The sequence below is a fragment of the Sphaeroforma arctica genome, assembly GCF_001186125.1.
Source record: "Sphaeroforma arctica JP610 unplaced genomic scaffold supercont1.3358, whole genome shotgun sequence".
Lineage (NCBI taxonomy): Eukaryota > Ichthyosporea > Ichthyophonida > Sphaeroforma > Sphaeroforma arctica.
Window position 1 is genome coordinate 1217 of NW_014037200.1, and position 2376 is coordinate 3592.

The 2376-nt window shown below is 44.1% G+C and overlaps 1 protein-coding gene across 1 annotated transcript; it reads right to left on the bottom strand.

Moving 5' to 3' along the window:
- Window positions 1-806: 806 nt before the first annotated feature.
- On the bottom strand, window positions 807-1650 carry SARC_13495 (hypothetical protein; the record flags this gene model as incomplete). Its single annotated transcript, XM_014292373.1, has 1 exon — window positions 807-1650. A coding segment is annotated over one exon (844 nt), but the record flags the coding sequence as incomplete, so codon positions are not given.
- Window positions 1651-2376: the final 726 nt, after the last annotated feature.

The following is a 2376-nucleotide window of genomic DNA, read 5'->3' on the forward strand; positions in this document are numbered from 1 at the left end:
TCTAGCGTCCATACGTTTATAATATATGTACGTTTAACATGTGCTTCTCAACAGCCTTGCCAGTAAATAGCTGTAGCTGAATTAGCTAAAGAATAGGTATTTGTGTAAGACTTTTCATTGAGTTGCTCGTCTCTTCGTGTTACCATGCGCACGTTTTTTAGCACGTCGGCTGTCCGTTTCATCAAATCTGCGAACGAATATGTATTTAGAGTGAATATCTTTTGTGCCTGGGATAATGGCAGATACAGGAACAATACCAGATAGTTTGTTGAGTTGCTAATTGAGAAATTCATCGCACACTTTGATTTCGACAATTCTTACTTTTAAAATAGTTTATTTAAGATCAAACAACTAGTTACAAGTCTTATAAAAATCTCTCTACACGATAAGAGTAGTGTAGGAGAATTGCCTAGCTGATTCCGCGGCTCATACCCGAATCCCAACGTCCGAAAAGGAGAGGTGAATGCCTGGATATCAGTGTGCCTGCGCTTGTAACTTGTACCTTCCTATCCTGGATAACTCGCCAGATTACACTAAGGAAAGAAAGATAAAAACAATGGGTGGTGCGGGTGGGGAACAAGGGAAAGAAAAATACCAATACCTGGAGGGTATTAGTGTCTTATATAGTTTAGCCCGGAGGGCTTAAAAGTATCTAATACGAACATCTATGAGGAGCGTAGCTCTATAGATGAGAGTATTTTAAGAATAGATACCAATAAATAGGTATACTAATTCTTAGTTCCATTCCGCCACCGTAGCTGTGCGAAGGTCCCTTAATCTGAACAATAGCCCCTAGGAGGGTATATTTACAGCACACGAGGGTCAAAACGTGTGCGTACTATTGACAGCAAAGCAGGCGTGCGCAAACATCCATTGTAGTGAATATCTGCGTCCGTAACAGCCGCTGCGCGGCGATAAGAAGTCAAGAAGTTTTCTTTGATGCAGAGAGTTGTAGCGATATTGCGGTCTGGAACGCCCAAATCCTTGCAACTAGCCACAAATCCACGACGGAGACCATGCCACTTCATTTTCTCGATAATAATTGCGTGTATTCCTGATTGGACTAAGTATGTCTTCAGCGTCGTCAGTGATTTCTTAAAACCACCAGGAAGAAGAGTCGGTAGTTGGGTACGAATGGTATTCAGCAGGTGTCTGGAAAAGAAAGTGTATAGTTCCGGACTGAGCGGTCGAGTGAAGTTGCCTGGCGTCGACGATCGATGTCCACGTTTGCGAGAAAGCAGCGTGATTTGTATTTGATTGTGTTCAAGGAACTGGATCGGATCGACGGTGACGCCTGTCAGAGAATTATAGCACATACCCGTGACGAAGCAGAAGACAATCAACGTGCGTGCATGAAGATGCACATGCTCGCACGTTTCTATGACGGCAAATTGAGCAGCGATAAAAGTGAACGTATTGCTGACGTCCTTCACACCGCCTGCTTCGGAGCGATATCCTTGAAGCGCGTCAGCAAATGGTACCAGTGGCAATGCATTTTGCGTAGAGCGCGATTGGTTGAGCATTTTACGCCATTTGTGGAATTCGGTGCGAAGAATCTTGGAGTCGTGGACTGACATAGGCTGTGGCTTGTTCAGCATTGCAATCAGGAAGTCCGTGAACAAATGGGCTTCCGATTGAGGATGCACACTGCTGCCCCAACAACAAGAGCGAGCGTATCGCTAATATTCATGAATTAGGGTCTCATAGCGTGTTGCGGTTACCTGCAGAATTCCTTCCGCTTTTATACGAACTTGCATTGTTGAGAGGTCAAATCTGAAGTCGAAGGATCGTAGAGAGCGGCCGCGTAGCGCCATGGTGGTCGTGTAGCTCCTATCTTCTCCACAATCTCCTGAGGGTAGTGGACTGAGCCAAGAGGAAGCAGTTCCATTGCTACTGCATGTTGCACTAGGTTCGTCCACCAGATTGCCGTGTACCAAATTGGTACTATTAATACTGCGCGTGTCAGTAACCCAAATTGGTACTATCAATACTGCAATCGTCTGTTCTACTAATGGCTCTGGAGGAGTCATTAAATAACATGTCTTGTCCCATCGTTTGTGAAACGCATGCTGCTGGAGCCGGTTCGAATGGAATGCGAAATTGTGATAGTAATTCCAAGGAAATAGGTCTTCGTCCGGGGAGAAGCCCCATTTCTCTTTTAGTAAAGTTTGGTATACCTCGTGAAAGCAGCAATACTCTGAGGGATTGTGAGGCTGAGACATTGCCTATATATAATCCTCTCAGTACTCTTTTCACCGAAGGGATTTTATTTAGTGTTTCGTTGTCGCTCTAATAGAAACTATGGTATGTTTCGTTGGGGCGAATCCGAGAGACTCATAAAATCCTATCTTTAGAAAAAAAGAATAAAAGAAGAAA